Genomic DNA, 24,210 nt, shown 5'->3' with positions numbered 1-24,210 from the left:
AGGCATCCCTTATTGTACCACATTGTTTCAATGAATCCCACATCCAACTTCCACATCCTAAAATGGTATACAATAACACATTTCATAAAGGTATTATCCTTTGAGCGTATACACAAGAGCAGGAAAAAGTTCATGTTATTCAACTCTAGATACTTAAGTGAAGTAGCTGTGGGAGCTAACTAATCTCCTGCAGGGTTGCTCTACACTCAGTGAAGAAAAACCAGCTCCTTTAGAGAGCAATTCAGGACTACAGCATCTTTCATAACTTAGTAGAGCTGATCCACTTGCAAAAACAAAACCAAACACTGACCATGAAGTGCGTCACTTGGCTTTTTTTCCCCTAATATTTACTACTGTTATAATCTTTAAGCCAAAGCAGAGCTGTGATGGAGGAAGAATGCAAGATACATCCAAGCCCATGTACAGCTGTAAAAGAAGTTCTCAGGGGAAAAAACCAACCCATTCTTTGAAAACAGATGAAAGAAAGGGCTTTGAACAATAATCAAGAGAAAAACATGTTTAAAATTTAATCTCTCCAAGCTGAGTCCTTTTGGGCGCATCTTCTTTGACACTAAGGAATAAAGACCATTTCAGATATGGAGTGGGAATAGAATATCAACTACAGCAAGCAATATTGCTCTATTAGGAACAACAAACTAATTTGAATCAAACCTAGCTCACACTGGGCACAAAGCTAGCATTTCCTTACATACCATCCCTCATTAATTTCTCTCCAACTGAATTATCTTTTCAAGGTTAGCCTTTCCCAAAGGAAGGAAACACACTGTTTTTTTGTCCTATTCAAAAGGCATTCATAATGTCCCAAAGATGAAGGAAGCAGGGTAATAGGTAGGATTACAACCCTGGACTTTTGGAGAGCTACCTCTGGCCTCTTCAAGGACCTACTTGGAGGAATCCCAAGGGTTAAGACCCCAAGAAGGTAAAGTGGTCCAAGGGAACTGGTTAATATTCAAGCATCATTTCTCACAAGCTAAGGACCAGTGAGCATCCCTATTCGTAAGAAATCAATTAAAAGGATCAGAAGACCTGTGTGGATGAGCAAGGAGCTTCTGACAAAACTGAAACAGAAGAACATTTACAGAATATGGAAAATGGGACAGGCCACTTGGGAGGGATAAAGGCACGTTTTCAGAATATGCAGGGCTATGATAAGGAATGCTAAGGTCCATTTGGAATTGAATCTAGCAAGGGATGTCATGTATGACATGACAAGAAGGGCTTCTTCTACACCTTCCTACTTTTCACTACAAGTAGCAAAAGGAAGACTAGGGAAACATGGGCTCAGTGCTGAATCAAGTGGGTGCCCTGGTGACAAAGGATACAGAGAAGGCAGTTACTGAATGCTTTCTCTGTTCAGTCTTTATTGCTAAAGCCAGACTATGGGAATCCCTGAGCATGCAGGCAAGAGCGAAATTCTGAGGAAAGGAAGACCTTCCCTTGGTCAAGGAGGATCAGATTAGCTATCCTTTAGTCAAGCTTGACATCCAGAAATCCACAGGCCCCAATGAGATGCACTCATGAGTGTTGAGGGAGCTGGTAGATGTTATTGCTAAACCATCATCCACTCTCTATCATCTCTGAAAGGTCATGGAGAACAGGAGAAGTGCATGAAAGTACCAGTACAGGTTAAATGTTGTCCTACTGCAAAGCAGCTCTGCAGAGAAGGACCTGTGATTCCTGGTGGACAACAGGTTAAACCAGGAGCCAGCAGTGTGCCTTTCTCATCAAGAAGACCAGTGGTACGCTGGGATGCATTAGGAAGAGTATTGCTAGCATGTCAAGAGAGATGATCTTCCCACTCTACTCTGCACTGGTGAGGCCACATCCAGAGTGATGTGTCCAGGGTTGTGGCCGGGTATGCTGGGCTGCCCAGTTCAAGAAAGACAAGGAACTACTGGAGAAGGTCCAGGGGAGGACTACAAAGTTGATGAGGAGACTGGACCATCTCTAATGAGAAAAGGCTGAGAGAGCTGCGCCTGTGTAGTCCGGAGAAGAGAGGACATAGAGGGAATCTTACCAATACATACAAATATCTTAAGGGCAGTGTTAAGAGGACAGAGTCAGACTCTTTTCAGCTGTGCCCAGTGACAGGATAAGGGACAATGGGCACAAACCAAAACACAGGAAGCTCCATCTGAATACGAAGAAAAACTTCATTACTGTGGGAGTGACAGATCACAGGAACAGGCCCCAGAGAAGTTGCAGTCTCCTTCCCTGAAGATACTCAAAATCCACCTGGACACATCCTCTGCAACCTCCTCTGGGTGAGTCTGCCTTAGGGGGGGGGGTTGGACTTGATGATCTCCAAAGTCCCTTCCTACCCCAACCATTTGTGATTCCATGAAATAGCATTATGGAGTTGGTTTCTATTTTGTGAACAATACATCACAGCAAATAGTGTATTTAGCTTCTATGAAGTCTGGATCTTAACTTCATACTCAAAGGGCACCCATTACTCACCTAAATTATTCCCCTGTAACTCGAAACTAACATCTCAAATTACTTCATGTTACAAAGGTCAGCCTGCTGGTGATAGGAGACTAAGAGGCTCACAGCTTCCTAAATCTCTCTCTCCCAGTGTCTTCCATTCTTTAATGTACATATTCTGTGGTTATTTTTTTTCTAATCCTCTAGTTCCAATCTGATAAATCAAAATCTTTATTATTTGACTTTAATTCTTTATGCCTGCTCTCTCCAGAAAGGAACTGGTTGGATCCATAAAGGAAAACCCAATAGCAAACAAATTGTACTGGAGACAACTGGGGAAATATTACCTGGAAGCAAATTAAAAAATTAGAGTTACTTGAGAGTACAGACATGCTCATACATAAATAAATTTAAATCACCTTATTCTCATGTATCCAAGCTCTCTTATTTAAATTAGCAGCTCTTAAGGCTTGATGTAATTAAAAGAGAGCCGGTCTGCTTTATAAAATATTTCAGCCACGTTATTTTCAGCAATCTAAGCTGTCCATGAGAAAGTAACAGCTAAGGCTCATTTTAAAAGAGCAAGCATGATAAGAGCACTCCAACAAGACAGTCTTGCAATCTGATTCTGAAGGACAGATTTTACACTGCCCTTCATTTACTTTAACAAAACCCTCTTCCTCTCCTTACATTAAAGTGACCTCTTTAAAGTTACAATTAGTGCTAGTAAAATTTTGCAGGTTTATGTTTCCTAGAAATAAAACATTGGCTTAAATAAGTATTTTTCTTAACTACACTGGATAAATTGCCTTAAATAAGTCCTTAAGGTACAATTCCATCATCTCTGGCTTCCCATATCCTAAGAATCTATTTACCTAATAGAAGAGAATTAAGGATATAGCTGAAATCCTTTAGCAAGCACAGAAATTGGTAGAAAGTTTGGAAAATTGAAAAAAAATACCCTGAAGCTATTCTTGGAAATCTTAATTAGAATTGACTGGTGCTCACCTTATGGTGCTCAGACTTTCAGCACTGTCTTAACTTCCCACTGCTACTCTTATGAATCAAAATGCCAAAGTTTTCTGAACTGGTCTTTCAAAGCTGAAATTAGTCATTTGTAGCTGAATACAAGATAAACTTGCTCAAGATGTATTCATGGTTTTGAGTAATAATCATGTAACACTTAAACCCCCCCCCAAACAAGTAACTGAAACACAGATTTGTTTACCAAGCTGCACAAATCCCGAAAACCTCCACTTTGTCCTCAACTATGTCAGCACGTGGGCAGACCAATGGAGGTAACTGTTCACTTCAGGCTGCAGAGACCTTACAGAGCTGACGCAGGAGATGCTCGGAGCTCAGTAACATAAGTCCTGGAACTGAAGTATAGCTCGAGACACAACAGACGAAAAAATCCAAATAACTTCTAGATAAACATGCTATCTTCATCTGCCACAACTTCAGCAGCTCTCTGCAATACTGAAGGCCAGGACCAACAGAAAGTACATCATTTGAAGTAACTAAATTGATGTTAAAAAGTTGCATAGTACAGTTAAGTAGAAGATTCTGATAACTATGGAGTGGTACTCAGTCATCTCTGCCCAAGTCATAGTAGTTTAGATAAAGAATTTTACAAAGAATGAAACCTTTACTGTAACAACTGTACTTTTACATTTTCCCCATCTATCCATTCCTTTTAGAAGACAGGAATGGATTTCCAAAATTCACTTCCTAAACATCAGTGACAGCATTTTTTATTACTCTGTTGAAAGAATAAAGGTAGACAACTGGAGAACATCCTTCTATACAGAACCACTGCACTTTTTTCCAGTTTGCTTGTGTAAGGATTAGAATTAATAACAAAAGAGAAGACTCAGACAAGAACACTGCCAATTAAAAAAAAAAAAGGGGGCAGGCACCAAGCCCACCTTCCTGAATGTGGATAAACTTTGTTGGAGACAAGTGATTAGTATAAGAGCAGTTGAATATCAAGAGAAATTGTTAGCATTCCAGAAAAGTGATACCCATTGAATTATAGAATATCCTGAGTTGGAAGGGACCCACAAGGACCAGAGAGTCCAGCTCCTGGCCCTGCACAGAGCAACCCCAAGAATTGCATCATGTACCTGAGAGCATTGTCCAAACACTTGAACTCTGTCAGGCTTGATGCTGTGATCACTTCCCTGGGGAGCCTGTTCCAGCACTAAAGAAAGAGTTTATCTTTTCCTAGAACAAGGTGGGTTTTTTGTTTGTTCGTTTTAACTCTAAAATTATTTCTATAGACAAAATTTATAGGGGAAGACTTGTAGGCTCTGAACTCTGGAAACATAATCAATGATAGGCATTATTGTTATACAGAACCTTCAAGCAAAAAAAGATGTTCCCCACTAGAGGTCTAACTGAACAGAAACAAACCTTATTTGCTTTAATCCTCCTATATCCAACATCAGGGGGCAAGACCAAGGGGGCAGGGGGTGGAGGGGAAGGAGCAGGGCAGGAGGAGCCCACAAAGCCTGCAGCTTTCATTGTTACATATCTCCTAACCTGATCATTTCCTTATAGCGCTTTCAAGAAGAACGTTTCAATATGAATCAACAAAAATAGTTTCGTAAAGTAGGTCGTTGCTGCAGCAACCGGGCGGCTGTTTGGACTACTCCCTGCCACAATGACCTACTTTTCCAGTTATATGTAACCGCTGTAGTAAGAGCCGAATATTCCTCCCCTATGGAGCCGCTCCGAGAGGATTCCTGTACCACAGCCGAGCTTTACTCCCAACAGGGACAGAGAAAGGCTTCATTTGAGCAGGTACAAGCAGCGGGTCGGTTCTGCTCCTCTGTGTCATATTCAGAAGTGTTGGTGGCTAAAGGTTACGTGAAACCCAATATGTGCTCGGAGCTCAAAAAGTCCCACGGCAGCGCTCAGGGCCGGAGGAGCTGATAAAGAATGGAAGGGGAAGGTGTGAAAAGGAACAGCCGCTCGTGAACAGCGTGTCCCCTGCCAGACTCAACAGCTGGCACCAAACTTCGGCACAAACAGGCTGTTCCTGTACCACCAACCAAGCACAAGCTCATGGGCACCATCCTTCATTACAGGTCTAAATAACACTAAATCTGCGTAAAAGAAAAACCCTGGTGAATGGCAGGTAAAGCTCACATGTTTTTAAACCCTATTTAACCCTGCATGCGCTGGACAGGGGAGATACAAAGGCACCACACAAATCCAGGAAGAAATGCTGACAATGACATAATTTCCTGTTTACTGTTGCTGTTAAAATCAGCATTTTTCCTTATGACAACGGAAAAAAGTATCACCTCTTAAACTAAAGAAGGAAATAATTACCTCTGTAGAAACAAGACTGCAAGACTTCAAACATCAATCACACTGACTGGTACTTAGGTATTTTTTGATCAATTTATTCAATCCCAAGTTCAAAAGCTTTCATTCAAGGTAAAATTAAACAGACAAGCACAAGAGACAAACATTTCCAAACAAAAGAAAACTCATTCCAAGAAAAGGCAAGCTAGGCATTACCATATGGTACACCGTAATTAAAACTCCAGTCAACAGAAAGCTTCTGACAGATACAGCTCATACGATATAAGCAGAAAAACAAAGAACACAGAAAAAAAGCTCTCCAAAGCTTACTTTACCTTAAGTATTCTTAAAATTTCTAAGTTCAGCAGGAAAAATACTGCAACTGGTGACAACACAGTACTGCAAGTGGAAAAGTTTTTGGAATTTCCCCCACACTTTCATTTGGGAACAAGCCACTTAAAATGGCATAACTGTTCCTGAAAATCACATACTCTTCAAACAGAATAGTAAAAAAACACCCTAAAAGCCTAAAAATTATTTTTACTTTACAACTGCACTTGACAAGCCATAGAGCAACAACTCTAAGGTAAGATTCTGGAATAAAGACAGACTAATAGAGGAAAAAAGTGCAGAATTACGAAAAAAAAATAGGGAAGGCTGCTGCTGAAAGAGGAACATACAATTACTAGTAACAGTTTTCAGTTTGAAAGTGTGACTTCCAGTGCCAAAAATGCAAGCTTCATTGTGCTGTCTCATATGGAAGCAGTAAAAAATTGGAGTAAAACTTTCAGCAAATGCAGCATTGAAAAATTTTGCTTTGACAAACTAACATACTGTTTCGGTGTTGGCACTGAAAAAGAGGGGTTGGTGAAATTATATTCAAAAGAATGCAGAAAGCCAAGTTCTAAAATGTAAAAATAGAAAGATGCACATTATCCCCCACAAACTCATGATTTTCTCCATGGTTTAGAAGAAAAACACACTACTGCTGAAATAAAGTACTTCTCAACAGTAAATTTATTGGCAACTACCTTCCAGAAAGGAAATTTCAACCAAGTAAAAAAACCCTACTCACTGAAAAGCACCATGACTATATGAGGAAAATTAATTTTACACAGGTCTCCTCAGGTTACAAAAGCCTTGAAATAAAAGGGGGAAATACACAACAATTAAAGCAGAACTGTCAATATCACAGCAATTTACAACTTTTTTCCTTTGTCATAAACTGAACAAACTACATACTAGTAGATGTTTCTAGATCATCCAAGTGAAAGAGTATGCTAGAGAAAAAAATTAAAAATTAAAGTCTCTCATAGAGTCATTTAAGGAAGCATTCACAGGGTTTGGGAGATACTGTGCAATAGCAGTAAACAGCAAACAGTTACACTGCCTAAAAAGAAACACGGATAAAGCACTGTAAACTAGACCATACCAGGCCTGTCATCTACTGAAAAGTAATGATGGAAAGTCACAGGAATTATCCCTAGGCAACACAAATAAAACAAATAATTCAGATGCCATCCTTGGCTTGATCACCCTCATTAAGACTTGGATGAGTTCACTAACAGCAAGACTTATAAAGAACAAAACTGAAATGCAACCTCCTCCCCCAAAGGCCCTTCTGAAACCTGGATGGCAAAAATTACTGTGGAGAATGTTTTCTTTTAAACGCATGTCTCAATTTTACAGATGTAGTCATGCTTCTCCCATCAGACAGAAAAAAGGGAAAAAATATTAGGTAATCTCTGCTAAAAGCCACAATGTTTTCTTCAACTTTAAGACTTCTAGAAAAAAAATGAACTTGTTTAGTCTCTAGAATATAAAACATAAAGGAGAAAGAAAAAAAAAATCACTTGATGTCACAGGACTTACAGACAGAAAATTTCAACTCAGAGGAAACTCTGTAGAGAACATAGCAAAGACAACATTTAGTCCGTTCTTCAACTAATCCAATATATTAGAAATCAAACCACTATTTTCAATGCCAGTGGCTCTATAAAATGCAGTATCACAATTCTGTGGTGCACTTTCCCAGTACTTCAGAACTGCACAGATTGTGAAATTGAGATAAAGTTTGCCATGGTGTTCTGTATCTTTAGTGCACAGCAAAACTGCAACCACTCAGACCACGATCGTGTTTTATGAACTATACAAGGCATGAAGTAGCAAGCAGCCTACACGAACACGTTACCTATTTATTTCTCTGGCTGATGCAAATTACACTCCTATTTCTGTTTTTTCAACCACTTTCTGTCTCTCTCTCTCAATTGCAGCACAGTTTACCCCTCACCAACAAGGTCAGTAGAACATTGGCATTGAGAAACAGGCAAACAAAATTCTGCAAGCACTGAACTCCACAGGTTCCTTACTATAAAAAATAAAGCATTTCCTATGTCATGGATTTCATACTTTGGATAGATAACAGATAGAAAAATCCAAGTTTTCCTTACAGGAATTGTTCCTAAGTAACCTGTACTATAGATATTTCATCTCCATCACTGAAGAATTCATAGTACATGTTCATATTTCACAACTTCCCCATTTGAGCTTAAACAGAATTTTTTCAACATTTCTGGTTTTAATTTTGAAGGGATGAGGGTCTGTGTTATGAAAGGGTACAAACCTTCATTGCAAGAATTTTATAGCCTTAACTTTTCATGTCTGTGAAAGAGCCTCAACCATACAGATGTTAGAGAAGAAATGCATGAGAGTGAACAGGAAGGGAAAGATTTCCTACAAATTAATAAACACTGAGATAAAGTACATTTCTGAAGCAGGTCCATAAAATTTCTCTAGTTTAATTGTAGGAGGAAGCAATGCATAACACAAAAGCTCAGGTGTACATCACATACCTGTCAATACAAAAATTAGATATGCAAGACACATCCTAACCAATGTTCAACTGCAAGAAATCCCTTCCATCTCTGATAAACTGAACAGGTTTTGTCTTATTGCAAGAAAGTTGTTGCACTTTTCAAAGAGATTATAAGCAACAGTTTGACACCTGAATTTACTTGTGAAGCCCTGAGTATTACGAAATTCTTATTTCCTGGCCAGGTTTACCAATGTTGAATTTTAGACTTTTCAAATATTAATGCAATTTTAAAATAAATAATAATTAAAAAAAAAAAGAAAAGTACAGAACTTGCAAAAAAAAAAAAATCGTATTTTAAGAAGCTCTGTTCACTGCAGCTCAGCTACTGTTTAAACTAATGCTAACAAAGCTCATGTGTTGGTTTTTATTATCTTCACTGGTAACTGGAATGCACTCCAATTTGTAACTGTTCCAAAAATACAGATGCACATGTAGACTTTTGCCACAGCCATCTTCACTTACACACTTGAACACTGAAATATTGACCTGTCCTTTCCAGTCTATCCTTCACCTCCACTGAAGCTTTATTCCCTCACAAAAAATCATTTACACTCATGAAACTCCAAAGCAGTGAAAGCAAATGCTTTATGGTGACCTGAAAAACAAATGGAGGCTTCAGGGTTAGAAGAACATTGCAATTATAGCTCACCTCTTGACCTAGATTGCAAAGAACATGAAAGCCAGAAGTACACAGAAGCACACAAACTAACCTTGCTCCATGTTAAATTAAGAGTTCTGAGAAATCTAAGTGAAATGTATTGCACCAAAATACTATGAAGTTCTTACCCTGGTAATCAAATCCAGTCCTTTCCTAGGGGTAGCCAAAGGTATGGCTATTAAACCTGCTAAAACGTGATATGCAAATTCCTAAGCCCATGGCACACAAAGCCACATACTCTCACACTGCTTACACAACCCACTCGTGCTCAAGCTGACTTTTGCCCTTTTAGGTCCTTATGGGAAGGTCACAAAATTCTGTAAAGCAAAGAGTTTCTTCCAGTATGCAAATTCATAATATCACAGACTTTAGTGTGACTTCTACACTGAAAAAATGGCCGACTTTGCTGGCAGCTTGACCTTCCTCCTATCACAGGTTATATAACTAACCTGAAAACCTGCCAGGCACAGAGACAGAGTATGGAAAAGAACCACTTCTGAAAATAAAGGCTTCCATGCTGTAGATAAACTGTTAGAAACCAAAAAGTTCAGGCAGTGCACAACGATAAACAGGCTTTTCTGCAACACTTGCATAATATATTTAAAGAGTAGCTTCCATTGGTTGGGATAAAGACATTTTCCCAAACCGGAGGAGAGTATATTTTATTGTATTAAAATGGCCAAAAGAGAATGATAATATATAAAATAACTTGGAGAATTGATGCAGAATCCATTGACACTGCCACATACTGATCAGTTGAGAAAAAAAGAATGCTGCATTCTCAACTGCCTAAAAAAAGCTGCTTTCACATTCATCACAGATGGTATTTGTTGGGGGTTATCACCCTCCCCCTTTGTGACCAGAGCAGGAAATACCATGATGTGCAGACTGATTACCTTCCCCTACAACGTGATCTACTGATACTTATTTAAAATAAAACAAAAACAGATTACTGGTCCCAAGAGAAGGAAGACTTAAAAACCCTATGGACTTGTTTCAAAACCACATTTCTTCCTTAATACTCAAAACCCACATACTATTCTCACATATTAAGAACACTCGACCCAGATCTTCTCTGGACATCCTGAAACCTGGAGATTAATGATGTAAAACCAGGTGTCTAAAACCTCAAAATTTCTTAACCTGAGGAACTAAGATTACTTCAAGGTCAACCTTGGAGTCAAAACCCAAATTGCATAGATGCTCACTATAATTTTTCTGGCCTATAGTAACTGCTATTTGGAAAAACCAACTTACTGAGCACAATTCAATTTGCAGTACTGCCCGCTCCCTCCAGACCAACCAGTGCAGTCTTCTTGTCCAACTGAATAATAGTTACATTACAGAATCTGGTGATACAAGATCATTCACCAAAATAAGGAAACAAGCACAGTGTAATTTCTCAGCTAGCAGGCTTATTTCTCACATTTTTACAGTGTGACAAAAAATAAATTGCACCTTTTCCCTGCACAGTAAAAAGGCCAATACTTATTTTCAGCAGTATCATTTCAAAGGGTGTCAGCAAATGGCAAGCCACTGAAAAAAACAATAATCCCCTTCCAAAAAGCACCTTGTGGTTACTGCAGACTTGAGCAATGCAGGCCAGAATTACGTGACCATTGTAATCTGACTCAAATCCATACTGCCACTGAAAGAAATGGTACCTGCCCTTTCCATTCTTTGCCTCTTCACTACTACTACCGTGACCTTTTTGCTGGCACAATCTACCACAGAGCTAATCCCACCAAAACTGGTAATTAATCTCTTTTGGACAGATTGATGAGCTAAACTGGCTCACCACAGGGCAGTGTGCTATCATAAAAGGGTGGAGCCAACCCTTTCATCAACAGTGCAGGATTAAACCCATGAGGACATACGTCAGTGTGCTTCAGTGACGTACTTTGTAAATCATAGGGCTAGATCATATAACACAAATTATAGAGGGAGTTGCTGAACTGCAGGCACTTTTGGGGTAAAAAATGGTTTTTATGGAAGAGAACAGGTGAGCAGCCTAGGGGTGTGGCACTAAGGGGTTTCTCCAATCTAACTGCTAGTACCACAGAACTCCCATCTGAACATGCACCTTCTGGAAACAAGCTACATACAGACTTTTTACAGATTAATCACCCTCAATTTAATGGGCTGGGTGAACAGAAGTGCTCCAAGTGGCACACACTGCCCTAGAGCTGAAGCCACTCATTAGAGGGCATGATGGGTTGCACTGGGTTTGCATGGCCAGGTTTTGGTATTGGGGGGCTACAAGGGTGGCTGCTGTGAGAGGCTGCTGGAAGCTTCCCCCATGTCTTTCCAGGCCAGTGCCAGATGGCTCCAACACAGACCTGCCGCTGGCCAAGGCAGCACCTCTGGGATAACGTATTTGACAGGAAGGAAACGCTACTGCTTGGGAGCCATTGAGGCCAGAGAAGAATGAGAATATGTGAGAGAAACAACTCTGCAGACTCCTAAGTCAGGGAAGAAGGGCGGCACTCCAGGCACCAGAGCAAAGATTCCCCTTGCAGACCGTGGTGAAAACCACTGAGAGGAAGGCTGTTTACCTACTGCCCACAAAGGACCATGGCAGCGAAAACAGGAGTGTGAAGAGTCCTTCCCCTGAGGAAAAAGCAGCCGAGACAATGTTTGATGAACTGACCAAAATCTCCATTCCCCATCCCTCTGTGTTCTTTGGGGACAGAAGGTAGAGAAAACAGGAGTGAAGTTGAGCCCAGAAAGAAGGGAGGGGTGGGAGGAAGGTGCTTTAAGAATTTAATTTATTATTTGTTACCCTATTCTGATTTGATTAGTAATAAATTAATTCATTTTCCCCATGATGGTAATGGCTGAATGCCCTCTCCTTGCCCTTATCTTAACCCACAAGCTTTTTGTTGTATTTTCCATTCCCTGTCTAACTGAGGGGAATGACAGAGTGCCTTTGGTGGGCTTCATATTAAATATTTCATACATCAAATAGATTTTCATTCTAAGTGCTACACAATAAAAACAAACTTAGAGGGATGTTTTCATCAGGGAAGTCATAAATATTTCTGTGTATTCCTATTTACATACTAATCATGTCACCAAAACTAACAAAGCATAATACACAAATTGTGTCTGCCTGAATTATATATAGGAAACTCAAATCACTCATAGATTAATTCTATTGACAAACTTTTTCCACCAATCCCACATCCAACATACACATCTCTATTGGACAAATCATACCTACATAAGCTGAAACTATAGTTTCAAAACCACATGCACAGAATAGCAAAATTTAATAAGATACTACAGAAAGATGCCTATAAGTATTAATTTTTAAAAACAAGTTCCCATTTCCATGAATTGCAGTGATTGTCCTGGAAATTAAACTTTTTTTTCCCCCTCAGGTTTTAATGTTTAATTTGCTTGAAATGTGAGTGTGGAAAAAAAAATCACCTCTTTTCTTTCTCCAAAATCAGTACCACTATCTGCCATAATAGCAGCAGCTAACTTTGAAGGATGTTGAACACATCAATATTCTCAGAAAATCTAAGAGATATACAAAAAAATTCTTACTCTTATTTTAAAAGTGAAATCTGTTGTCTTCAAAAATGGTTAAGAAAAAGAAATACAAGGATTGGCACGATTAGACCATCCATCTTTATAAAATCAGCTGTTGCACACCAGTGTTTTAGGTAACATATTAAAGACAAGACATACACACTCAAAAAGATAAACTAAAAGAAGTAAATTATTACCTAAAGTAAATCCTTATGCAGCAACTAACAGAATGTTTGCATTTCTTTTCAGGTATTGTGATCAATTGCCACTGCACTAAAACTAGGACTAAATTAAACTCTCCCCTAGGTGATGGTGTTAAGCATAAGATCCCATTCTCCTTAATATGGAAAAGTCTGAGCACATACGAACACATTTTTTCAGAAGTACGTAATGGTTACTTGTTGGAGTATGCAAGTTACATTCCTTGTCTGCTTTGTTGACACAATTAGATGCAAGCTAATTCTGGTGCCAAACGTTTAAGGGCAACTGACAAAATTTTAGGAGATTAGTGTGATTTTAGCATTTAGCATCTCCCTCCACCATTTCTCCATCACCTTTTACTGCACCAAGTAACTTCTCTCTCTCAAGTGTTGATCTGTGAACAACACTGTGAACTCATCCCATAGAAAAAGCATGTCTCAATGAAAGCACATCTTGATTTATTTGACAGCTTGGAAAAAAAAAAGGAACAATAAGGAGAAACAGAACAGAACCAGAAAAAAATGAAGTGAGCTGAGGGAGGTCCTGGCATTTGTGACGTAGCATTCACGAATTTAGAACAGGTAGGCTGAATGCCAGGAGAAAGGAGGTCAGTAAGACCATGTGACTGCTTAGTAATTAGACTTGCTCGGTAGTGCAATTACACAAAAATATTAGTTCCTGATTGTTACATGACTGTTTAAAGTTAATTAGAAAGCATCTATGTATTAAAGGTTGCTATTTACCAGATTTAACACACTTTATTTTATATAAACCATAACTAGTGACCCAACAGAGTGACAGTACTCTAACAAGAAACTAAACCTCCTGGTTTCTTGTATTCTTTCGCCATTTTTCCTCATAGAGATTGTGTTAGTCATAGTTTGATAGAGAATAGTTTTGCCCAGGGCACTAGAACCACAAACTCACCAGAACACAAACCCTTGGTGTCAATCAACTCAAATTAGGAACGAACCCCCATAAATTCACACCAGGAGGTTAAATTTGACTCATGTTCCTAATGCTGAAGGGCTTCTGCTCCTAGTCTCAAAGAAAATGTTTTGTCTAATTCAACACCCTACTCTACAGGCATGTTAGCAATGATTCTGATCATGGTCATCAAGTGAGCAAGAACATAAAATGTTTGATCATTAATTACAAGTCCCAAATGAGACTGGCAAACCAAAAAACTGCATCACAGATCTTGTGTATACTTATTGTGAATGTATGTATTTGCACTGGTTAAAAGCATCTCATTAAAACCACTGGGACCTAAAATAGATTCATACCAAACTAGTAACTGTCCATTTAAATAAAAATGTATTGAGAAGACCCATAATAAACATACAGCTTTAGCAGACAGTTATTCTATAATGTTATTGTACTTTTAAACTTGAAAAAAACCTGATGATCTCACAAAACCAGGCTATGCAAGATTTCCTACTCAAATCCATGCGCAGCATGTGCTTTGAGGGTATTTGAGTACCAGGAGATTGCCTGAAGTGCTTTGGACAGGGGAGGTGTAATATACCCCAAACTCAGTCCCTCTGACCAGCAACTAAAACCAGGCATTTTTCTCCAAATGCAAAATGCAGTGGAAGGACTAGATGCCTTCTAAACACTGAAAACACTGTTAAAGCAAACCAATCAGCAAATATATCACACACAAATGTACTCAAGGATTCTATTAGCTAATGATCATATTACACAGTCATTGAAGAACCAGGGCCATAGCACTGAAGACATGAACTTCCTTCTGCTAGAATCAAAGTTCACACTTGTCTATCATTCACTAGCTCAGAGAATACAACCAAAAACTGCTCAGCATTTCAGTTGCAGGGCACATTAGAAACCTATGACATGTATTCTTAGACATGTGATTTCCTTAACACTTAGACTTGTGCCAATTGTCCACATTCTTTCAAAACTTAAATAGCTATTCATGTATGATCCACAAAATTAAGATCTCTGAGCTTCTTCATGAAGTCAAAATGTTATTCAAAAAAATTTATTCAAAACAAAAACAATTAAAAATCTCTTATAAACGAAACGTACATCATGAATCTCAAATAAGGAAAGTATCTAACAATTATTCTTAAGTTGTTTTTGTCAGTGCAAATGAAATAAGCATCAAGGTAAAGTTCACATAAAGCATCTTTAGTATCTCTATCCCTTGAAAACAAGATGATTGTAAGGAAAACCTCTCAAAATCTGAAAAAAAAAATAGAAACCCAGAACTCCAAAGGTAAGTTACCTGGTTGGTAAAGTATTTAATAAGCTAGGATAAAAATTATTAAATCCAAAAGGAATAATCCTTCAAGTGAACTCAAGTGAAACCTGAAGTATCTAAACTTTGTCATTCTTCTATGACATAGGGTTAAGGTAAGTTTCATTGCTTGTTCCATAATTAGGCAACTTCTCAGCATTGTAGTCTGGGCAGGCTAAGTTCAAGAGCATTTTAAGTTCCTGACATTGGAGGGACAGACAATACACAAACTACTGCATTATCAACCCTTTTAAAGGGTAACAATTTTCAGATTGCTAGCGATGTTTTAACTAATCTCACATGACAAGCATGCACAGAAGTCCTACTAACCTCTGCCTTAATATGGCACACATTTAATATGCAAGCATCAGTCACAGCTCCACAGTAAAGCTCATTTTTAAACTGGGGAGGAGAATTACAAATGGCTTGAAGGTGTAGGAACAAATCTCCACACTCCAGAAAGGGACACTGCACACCAAGCCAGCCAGAGTTCAAGAAGTATTTAGACAAAGCTCTCAGGCACAATGTGGGTTTCTTGGGGCTCTTCAGTGCAGGGCCAGGAGCTGGGACTCCACGATCCTTGTGGGTCACTTCTAACTCAGGATATTCTGTGATAACCTTTCGTGCAGGAACGCTACTCTGAGAAAGTACTTCTGAGCTAAGCGAGCAGCTTCACAGTTTTTCCAGGACGGAGTCACCCTGGGGTTCCCGACTGCCCAGAGTTCCTGAGATGGTGCAATCGCTCTGGGCTACTCCCCACAGGGCTTTCCGCCCGACAGCAGCCCCGCTCTGAGCTCCAGCGCTCGGGCACTGAACCGCCGCCCGCGGGGGCGAGAACAAGGGTCCCCCTCCCCGGGAAGCCACGGCCCCCCGGCCCGCACTGTTCCAGGGGCTTCCCGGCTCCTTCTTTCCCGTCCCTCCCACGTGCGCGCGTGAGCCGCAGCCCGGGCGGGCGCTGGGCTGGATATGTAACACGGCCGGGCCCGCGCGGAGGGCGGGCGGCCGAGGGAAGCCGGAGCTGGCAGCGGCCCAATCGGGCGCGGAGGGGAGGGGATGGCGGGGAGGCAGCGTGACCGAATACATAACGCGGGGATTAGGGCCCCCGCAGCGCCCCGCACTCACCGCCACCTGTTGATGCCCACGTTGGAGGAGCCAGCGAACCAGGGGTCCAGGATGTAGACGCAGCGCACCGTGTCTGCGCCCTGGATGCATTCCCGCAGCGCCGGGTTGTCGTGGAGCCGCAGCCCCTTGCGGAACCAGTGTACGGCGTTCACCCCCATGCCGGGCGCGGGCGCTCAGCGGGAACCGCCGCCGCCCGCGGGGCCGCTCATGGCCCGGCGCCGCCGGGCGAGCACGGACGGGCGGCGGGGCGGCCCACGGGGCCTCGCTGCGGACGGCTCTAGGACCCGGCGGACACGGCGGGAGCGGCCGCCCGGCGGGGACGCATCACCCCGCGGAGCCCCCGCGCCGGGGAGAGCAGGGACGAAAGGTGGAAGCGCTGGCTCCGGCGGTGTCTGCGGGGCGGTGAGGGCACCCTGCCCGCGGAAAGCGCCGTACGTGCCCACTGCCGCCTCCTCGCCGCTCGCCCTGTGACTGCGCCGGCCGCGGGGCTGCGCCGGCCGCCCCGCCCCCCGCCGCCCATTGGCCGGCGCCGCCCCCACGTGACCGCGGCCCCTCACGTTTCTGCGGTGTGTTCGGTACCGGCGGCGCGCGGGGGAAGGGAGCTCTGGCCGGGCGGCCCCGCGCCCGCGGCGCAGCGGGAGGCAGCCGGGGGGCCCGCGACCTCGGCGGGAATCCCACCCGCCAAGGCGGCGCGGGGCCGGCAGGCCGCGGCGGGGCGGGGCGGCGGGGGGCGGGGCCCGACTCTCTCCCACCCCCCCGCGATTCGGTGCGGCGGGACCCGGATGAGCACGGGGCCGCGAGGCGGCTCTTGGTGGCGCCGGTTCCGCCGGGAGGCGCAGGCGCGCGCGCGCCCGCCGGCCTGTTATGTATCGCGCCCCGCGCGTGCCCGTGCCGCTCCGGTCACCGCCCCCACAGCCCGGGCTGTGCCCGCCGGTCCCATCGCATCCAGTCCCATCCCGCGGGAAACAGGCGGGGCGCTTATGTAAGCGTGTGCGTAGGGAGCATCTGTCGGACTAGCGGAGCTCCAGAGGCCCCTTCCAACCCTGACGATTCTGTGACGCGGGCCCAGGGCTCGTAGCCGCCCGCTGCAGCCGGGAGGTGTTGGTCACAAGAGCTGGGCAAGAACCCCCGAGCAAGAGAGAGCGGCTCGGCCGTGCGGCGCTGCCGCGCCCAAATACGCTTCCAGGCAGCAGAACGAGTTAAAATGGTCCCTCTTGCACCGTTAGTAAAGTCATTACTAAATGGTGAATTTCTCACGCCTGTTAATTACAGAGCTCAAACCACCGTCTGTGTGCTGCCAACACAGCGGGTTTCCCTGGACTTGCTCCGTGGTTACACTGGGAACGGCCAACAACCGACCGAGGCATCGCAGTGACACGACTCGGTAGAACCCTTCTGTGTCTTCACAGGGCAGCTGTAGATGCAGATCTGAAAATAAGTGGGTAGCATTAGCAAAAGTGGTCTCAATGTCTCAAGTAAAAGGCAGAGGACCCAAATCAGCAGTACTGACCTTTCTTAACTTCGAGAATTTTAGACAGTACTTTAAGAACTGTCATTTTTTTTTCTCCTAAAATATTTTTTCTGCTAAGACACACGGAAAGTAAACATCAAGTCAACAAGAAGACACACGCATCTTATGTTTCCCTTCATGCTTTTCTTTCCTCATATTGAATGATGTAATAAATAGAATAACAGAATTACAGAATCATTTAGGTTGGAAAAGACCTCTGAGTCCAGCCTTTGATCACCACCATGTCAGCTAGACCATGGCACTGACTGTCACATCCAGTATCTTCTTGAACACCTCCAGGGATGGGGACTCCATCACCTCCATGGGCAGCTCGTTCCAATGTTTAACAACCCTTTCTGTGAAAAAATTCCTCCTGATGTCCAACCTGAACCTCCCCTTGTGCAGCTTGAGGCTCTGTCCTCTTGTTCTGTCACAGCTTGCCTGGGAGAAGATGTCCCACCTGACATCGACGACCAAGGTATGCTAGTGGCAAATGACCCAGCCATGATTAGAATCCCTTTCTGTTTGGTCTTAGAAAGAAAGTTTGTATAAAAGGTATAGAGTGTGGAGACTGAACAGTCCTTGAACACTGACTTTAACAGCAGCATAAATTGATGATGATGAGTTTTTCAATTACTACTTTGTTGTATGTAGAACAACATAGTCCACAGCTCATCATTCTGATCCAAGAACATATGGGATCCTGTCATATACCCTTGCTGCAACTCAAAGCTGGGGCAGTGGGCTTATTGTAAAGTTCAGCATTGCTTTCTCAATTAATACAAAATACATTCTTATTTGCCTGGTTGGTTATTATTATTATTATATGCCAAATATTTGGTAAATAATTTTCAAATAAATAAAAAAGAAAAAGAAAATTCAGTAGTTAATGACCACTGTCCATCAAACTCATTTGAATTCTATAATTTTTGAACACATTGAACAAGTAGATTCCTTATTTTCAAGGAAAGTCACTTCACAACACAGTTTTTATTTCAAACTTTTTAATTGCTTTTTCACACTCGTTAGTTGTCCTGCTAGCTCCCCACAAGGCTGCCACACTGAAGGTAGCCCTGAATAAAGTCCAGCATCAACTAATCTGCCTTCTTGGGAGTACTGAGGTGGAAGCAGCCCTTCCTCACTAGACCTTATGGCTTCATAAGCAAATGGCAGCCATGAAAACCATCAGTCTGTAGGCTGTTTGTTGCTACAGGCTAAATAACAATCGCAGTATATCATTAGCATATCATTATGTCAAAACACTACTTGGCTCTAGCCATGCCTTCTATGCGAGACAGTTTGTTCTTGACTCAAGAAGTGTGAGAAAGAACATAATATATAAATATTGTAATAGGATATATTAATATATAATAGATGCAGACTATTTTAATTAAAATGTCAGATCTCAAGGGAAGAGTCACTCCAAATTAGTTGAAATAGAAAATAGAATGATGGTTAATCAAGGAACTCATACAAGTAAACCTCACTGCAGTGTTCTCTTGTGAATAACTTTTTTTAACAATATTGCTTATTTAGACCAGACTGTGATTGTAAAAATGAAGAGAATGCGGAGGAGATAGAAGGGAAAAAATAACATGAAGGCAGAAGTGACAAAAACATAAAGAAGCAAGTATACAATACATTTTGTGTTACAAATTAGAAGCTATTTTTTTGGATGCATGTTTTTAACATCATTGTATGCATTATATTCACAGATTTTCTTAACTGTTCTTGGAACAGCTTTTATTTAGGAGACCAATCCCGAACTAGGTTCCTTGAGCAGGGTTTCTTTCTGTAGCATTGCTCTTCTCCATTAGATCTTTTGCACAGATCCAGTGCAGACTATTGAGCATGGAGCTGACAAAAGAAGGGTTCACAGAGACAACAGCAGTGATTTTCAGTCTCTGAAAGATGTGATTGTGCAAACTTGGAGTTAGTTAAGAAATCCAAACAGCCCTGGTAAAATACTTCTAGTCTAGAAATCATTTATGTGACTGCTGATTCGTTACTCTAGAAGAGAAATAGAAGTAGATATAGCTGAAAAAATAAGATAGAGGAAGATGGTTCTCACTGAACTTCTGAAAAGCCACCAGCAAAACACTATAAGCCCAATGGCTATATGTGAAATTAATTATGTAATAAGGCAGTGATCATATGAAGAAAATATACTGGTGTAAGACAAGCCTCCCATCATCATGTCGGTGTTACCGAATCAAAAGAACTATCTGCTTCCCGTCAGAGCACACGTTCATTCTTTGCTATTATATTACTTCGAAATTATTTCTTTTCCAAGTTTTTTTTTTTTTTTTTCTATTTACCCCACTACTTCTCTCTGCAAGCTGTTTTAACGCAACGGCCTTTGCTTTTCCTAGTGCCGGTGGAGCCTGCTTTGGCAGGTGGCGGAGGCTCGGGCGCTTTCGCACGGGACGAGCCCGTGCCGGCCCACGCTGCGGGACAGCCACGTCCCCCTGCCCGCCGGCTCAGCGCCCGCCCCGCCCCTCCCCGCCACATGGTACGTGCCCGGCGCCCCCCGCGCGGCGGCGGCGGTGGTGCGGTCCGGCGGCGGCGAGGCCGGTGAGCGCGGGCGGGGGCAGCGGCGGGCCCGGCCGCGGGAGCTCGGCCGCTCTGGCGCCGGGGCACTGGGGGCCGAGGGGCCGGCTGGCGTTCCGCCTGGCCTGCTCCGAGCGCCGGCGCGGCGCTGAGGATGGGGCGGGCGGCGGGCAGGGGGAGAAGCGGCTGGGGAGGGACCCCCGGGCGCGGGGCCCCGCGTCGGCCGCGGGTGACTCCGGCAGGAGCGGCACGAAGCGGCTGCGGGAACGGCTCTCGGGGCGGGATGGGCCTGCAGCCTCTGCTCCCGTGCTGGCTGCAGGAAAACATCGGCCCCCAGCCTCTCCGCCCCCAAGCGGAGTCCAAAGGGTGAGAAGGGACGGTCCGGATGGCCGGGCTGTGGGAGCAGGCTGTGATGGAGACCCTTGTTTTCTCTGCGCTGAAAGCACCACCACTTGATGACCAGTGGTTTAAATAGTGCGGTGCGTCCTTAAGCACTGTTCAAATGTCTTTCCTTTCCTGGATGTAAGGAAAAGCTTTTTCCCCGTAAGGACAGTTGAGCAGTAGAACAGAGAGGCCGGGTGGCTTCCATCCATGGAGGCTTTAAAGACTTGATTGGACAAAGCAGCCTGGATCCTGCAGACTCTGCTTCGAGCTCTTGAGATCCCTTCAAACCTGGGTTATCCTAGGATCCTCTATGGTTTTTTCTAGAAAGATTTATGTTGGTCTAGCTTATCTTTTATAATCCTTTACCTCATTTCCACCATTAATGCAAAGCAGGGATTCATTTTTTTTGTAAGTGCAGAAGTGTGAATATTTACTGTGCATTAATGTACAAAACTGCTACCTGTCGCTACCCAGTTTCCTTCACAAACTATTCAAACTTTGTCTACACTGCTCTCTTCTAGGTAGATACTTACTCTTCCTGGTTAAAGTTCAATCTAGGCATTCAGTAGTTTCATTTAATTCTTTACAGCCTACTAAGTTTCCTGTAATGAGAATGGTAGTGGTCAGGCAGTCATACTGTTGCCCTCTTTAGTAAGAGTTTGTGAAAAATCCAACATGAGTAAAAGTTTGGGTTTACTAATTTTCAAAAAGTGAGATGTTAAGTCTCAAAGCACACATTCAGAAATTTAAATGAGGGATAAATCAACCAGTTGATCATTGTATCCATTTGCTATAGAAGATCTACGTAGAAGGCTCCTTAAATAATGAACCTTATAGCACCCCTTTGCTCTGTATATACAAGTCTCTGCAAGTGTGCTAGCAAGCAGGATCACAAGTAACTTCGACATTAGCTCACTTCCTTATTGCTGTTCTTACACTTGGTGGTGAGAGGGTGCTACTGGCAGTGAGAGCAAATATCTTATCTGAGCTGGCTGGGTTTTTTTTCTAAATCTCTCAATTGGTTTACAGCCTCAACAGCAATCTAAGTATGTAAAAAGTTACAGTGGGGTCCTGCACATTAGAACATGCATTAGATCCAACAAGAGCTTTAAGAGAACTCTGAATTCATGAAAGCAGTTACATACCCTGGAAATGTGATACTGTTATCTGTGGACTTGGAAATACATCGAGTAACTCCGATATTCTTGGTTTCTATAGAACATGGCATTCCAATTCATTAATGTTATTTTATGTGTTGTATTTTGCATAGGGCTTTTTTACAAGCGCTCCTGAGTACCCCAGTCAAATGAGTTCTGGCAAATAAAGTTTTCCTGTCTTTTACAGTATTCTGTGTTTCTGAAGATCCTTACTAACAACAGGGAAAAATCGACTATGATGCCAGACATTTTTAGGAAATGTAAAGCCCCTTTTAAGTGAATATAACAACCATTCCCATGTCAGATTTTAGAAGAGCACAATTTACTATATCAGAATTTTTTAAAAGCTCTGTAATAGCAAATTACAGTATTTTAAAGGACTGCATTACTCACAAGGCAATTTTGTTTAACAGCAGGATTACACGTTGAAGTAAAAGTAAGTAATGGTTATTTTTCCAGATTGTACTTTGGAAGTATTATTTGACATCCCAAACAATTTTACAACACCTCAGTTTGCTGGCAGCTTCTAGCTGAGCTGAAGCATTAACGAAGAAAGCCCTGATTCTTCAGAGATTTGCTTATTCTGACTGGACCCACTAAACTCAGTAGGACTGCTCAGAGTGCTCAGACACAGGCAGTTGTGTCACTCCTGTAGAGGAGAGGTTTAGTTTGCAGTCACTTTTTCAGGACATGGAAAAAGTCAGCACACAAAATATCTGTGACTTACCTACACTTCCAGTGCTTTCAGGGTTACTGGAAAAAAATCACTTGTTCTGTGCTGGGGCTTGGGACAGCACTTCTGAAGTCACAAGCTGTATGAAGACAAAACCATCAGCCTTGAGGTTCTGACACAAGCAGCTCATTAGGAAATTGGTTTTGCCTTAGAGGTGTGAAATAATACTAAAGAACAAGTTATCAATAAACAGCTTCTGTTAATAACATAATTGTGCATATAGGAAATTGTCTTACTCTGTTAGTTTATGATGTAGTAACATAACAATAGTCCAGCTTAGAAGCAGAAAAAAAGCAACCTAAAAGCAAAGGTACACTTTCTTGAGATAAAGGATTTACCTCTAGAAAATATTTAACCTTACCTGGCAACTAGAAAGAGGATCTATCACTAAAGTTCTTTAAACAAACTATGTACTTTCTTAGAAGATGGGCTATAAGGAAAATTCTAGGGCTCTTGTACAGCTGGGCAATAGGTATGTTGGTCTGTTATGTAGGAGATTAGACTGCATGATGATAACAGTATTTTCTCTCCTAAAAAAACAACAAAAAAGAACAACAACAAAAAACCCAACAAAAGTAATTTAACAGTGCTCATGCAGGTACCTTTTGAAGCATGCTATACTTAGGGAGAGGTGAAAGCAACTGTCCAAATGTTCTCACTTTCAGTTTGAGCAGTTTTAAGCATGTTACCAGCAGTAGCCATTTGCAGGAGTACTGCAGAGATCAGCAGTTCTCCCTTTCACACTCAGTACTTCCCAAGGGTTGTTACGAAAACACCCCCGGGAAGTTAAAGATAAACAAAAGATATCATCAAGTGTGACTGCTGCGGCTCCTTTGCCCCTGCAGAGCAGGTGACAGCACATGTGCTATTGGTGATAACTGGGCAGCCAGTTTGAGCAAAGGTGAGGTGTGGGGTTGGCCCTGTGGACTCCAGCACAGCCACACACCTATTCCACAAGGACTCTGCCTACAGAAGAGACCTGGAGGCAGAAAAAAGGCATTGGTGCAAGGGGCAGCTGTAGCAAAATAGGTGCTAGAAGAGGCAGGCGAAGGCATGGAAATGCTACTGTGTACTTGCTTCCTCCCCCAAAATACCAGGGTGCTTATTCAACATCAATTAACACACTCAGCTGGTGAAAAACGCTTACATAAGGGTTCATGTGAGTTTTTTTCTCCCTTAATTATATAAAGAATTATTTTAAAATAAAGTTATGCTACAAACTGCTGCTGAAGCAGCACTGCATGATGGGTCTCTGACACATGAAAGAACAATTCACACTCCAAATAATGCTTGAGAAGTGAAAGCAAATACATTCATAAGAACTAAGAAAGAGATTTAAGCTGCCATTTTTGTTAATTTAGTGGGATTGCTGTCAAATGAAATCACATGAATCATTTTTCTCATGCAGCATGAGTGATCTGTAATGCAATAACAATGTTAGCTGCAAGAAATGGCTG

The 24,210-nt window shown here is 42.4% G+C and overlaps 1 protein-coding gene across 2 annotated transcripts in view; it reads right to left on the bottom strand.

Moving 5' to 3' along the window:
• The window catches only part of CRY1 (cryptochrome circadian regulator 1), a 39,590-nt gene extending 22,679 nt beyond the window's left edge, over window positions 1–16,911 (bottom strand). For both annotated transcript variants that reach the window (XM_082280477.1, XM_082280478.1), the window contains exon 1: window positions 16,420–16,911. In XM_082280477.1, coding sequence (XP_082136603.1) covers window positions 16,420–16,577 — 158 coding nt within the window. In that variant the 5' untranslated portion in view covers window positions 16,578–16,911. The remainder of the gene's footprint in view (window positions 1–16,419) is intronic.
• Window positions 16,912–24,210: the final 7,299 nt, after the last annotated feature.

The sequence above is a fragment of the Coloeus monedula genome (genome assembly GCF_965178545.1).
Source record: "Coloeus monedula genome assembly, chromosome: 4".
In the NCBI taxonomy this organism is placed as follows: Eukaryota; Metazoa; Chordata; class Aves; order Passeriformes; family Corvidae; genus Coloeus; species Coloeus monedula.
Note: the sequence above shows the minus strand (reverse complement) of the source record. Positions and strands in the feature narration are given on the sequence as shown.